General features: G+C 43.5%; 1 protein-coding gene across 3 annotated transcripts in view; it reads left to right on the forward strand.

Moving 5' to 3' along the window:
• The first annotated feature begins 913 nt into the window (after nt 1-913).
• Nucleotides 914-1,936, forward strand: part of adam12b (ADAM metallopeptidase domain 12b) — a 72,194-nt gene continuing 71,171 nt past the window's right edge. Inside the window, exon 1 of one of the 3 annotated variants that reach the window (XM_020604397.1) lies at nt 914-1,620. In XM_020604397.1, the coding sequence (XP_020460053.1) occupies nt 1,506-1,620 (115 nt within the window). In that variant the 5' untranslated portion in view covers nt 914-1,505. Of the gene's footprint in view, nt 1,642-1,936 lie in introns of all 3 variants that reach the window. The other 2 variants (XM_020604391.1, XM_020604405.1) reach the window with 2 other exon arrangements.

Below are 1,936 nucleotides of genomic sequence, written 5' to 3' on the forward strand. Positions count from 1 at the left end.
TACATTTAGCCATATACAGTAAAGTATATGTCTCTGTAACAATAACTCACAGTAGATACAAACAATCTTCCACTTACATCTATCATGTTTTTAATGCTATATGCAAATCTGTCTCAGGAGAAGAAGAAGAAACAGGAAAAATGTACATAAATAAGAAGAAGCTTTATTTTCAATGTGACACATACAACAAAATTTTGTTTGGAGCTGAGGGCCCCGGGCTGCTGCGTGCATACGCACCACCATCACAGGCAGCTTGGGGGGGTTCAGCATCTTGCCCAAGGATACTTCGACATGTGGACTGCAGGCACCGAGATTCGAACCCTTTACCTTCCAGTTGGGAGATGACTGCTCTACCCACCGCACCACTGTCACCCCACCAAATAACCAAATAAGCTGATAAACTAAACCGAAAAGTCTTGTTTCTGGCAATGTTTTAATATTTTGTTCTCTTTCTGAGATTTTGTATTTCTAAATGTTAGCACTACACTCAAAACACTCCTAAAATTTCTTCAGCAAATTCTTTACTTTCCATCAAATATAAACAAATGTTTGTTTTGTGCAGACTCTGTGTACTAACATTACCTGCAGAATGCCTTCCCCATATCCCCCCCTGCTAAAGACCAGAGTGGCAGTACTGTATATGCATACAATGGCAATTTTGCAATGTATAGTTTTTTTAATAGTTCTAAATGTATAGGCATATAACTGCATCAATTTTATAAATAATTTATTATTGTTTTTTATTTTTCATTCATTTAAATTGACAAGCATGACACCTTGACTTTGGCAGGGGTGGCACCAGGGGTGGCCACCCCCTTGGCTCCACCCATGATAAAGCTAATCAGGCCTACACTGCCCCAGGTGTAACAAGGGTGGCTTGCTTCTTTTTAACATCCGCCTTTTTGAGTATTCGGATAATAATATGCAGACTACTTAATGGTAGGTAGGTAGGACTTTATTGATCCCACAATGGGGAAATTCCTGGGTTCCAGCACACTAGAGATGCTGCTTGGTATGCATTTATATTTGAAGAATACTGTAGATATCTGGTCTTCCCAACACACATAAATCCAAGACCGGGTTTGGGTTTGTATTTGTCTGGCGTTAGGACCTGACGCCGTCTGAAGCGCACATGGCAAAGTGTGGCAGCTCCGGTTCGAGAGGGGATGGCAAGTCCGCTTCATTACTCTCCAGCATCCTCCCATTTTGGCTTTTCTGTCCCTCCTTTGCCATCCTCCGGCCACAGGAGAAACACCTCTACACAAAAACAGTTAGTTAACACATGTATCTGTGCGTCTCTCCCCGAGGCGTCCACCACGCGTCTGGTGTAGTGAAGAAAAGTTTCTGACAGCTTGTCGCATCTTAGTGGTGGAGCCTTTTTGTCCTCCCGCACTGCTGTGGACTGCTTTGACCTGTATCGCCATCCTGGCACCTGGTCTGGTCGCGCTGCATCAATAACGCAGCCTGGCGCTTTCACCCCGTTTCACCCACCGAGCCCGGACATCATGAGAGCCTGGAGACGACGGAGGAACTTTGCCTTTCTGATCGTCGCTCTCCGCTTCTGGTGCCTTTCCACGGCAGCAGAAAATGCTGACAGCACGATTTACAACACAGAGGAGGGTGAGTAAATGCCTCCATACGGTAAGTGTTAGATATTTCCTCAGTCACTACTGGCACATTTTTATGTAGTGTTACAGATGTTGATCCACAGTTTGGTCATTAGAAAATGATTTTTTTCAGTGTATGGACTGGATTTCCTTTATCGTCAGGACACATGCTTTGCAAGTGTCTGTTACCTTGTAGTTGAAAGACACTTAACTGTTTTAACAAAGTTGCAAATTTTCGTGCATGCACTTAAATGACGGGACGCACACAAAACAACAATGGCTTCACCATTTTTGACAGTTCTCTTGGTTTAAAGCTCATTCCCACACTT

This window comes from Monopterus albus, unplaced genomic scaffold (assembly GCF_001952655.1).
Source record: "Monopterus albus unplaced genomic scaffold, M_albus_1.0 scaffold3.1, whole genome shotgun sequence".
In the NCBI taxonomy this organism is placed as follows: domain Eukaryota; kingdom Metazoa; phylum Chordata; class Actinopteri; order Synbranchiformes; family Synbranchidae; genus Monopterus; species Monopterus albus.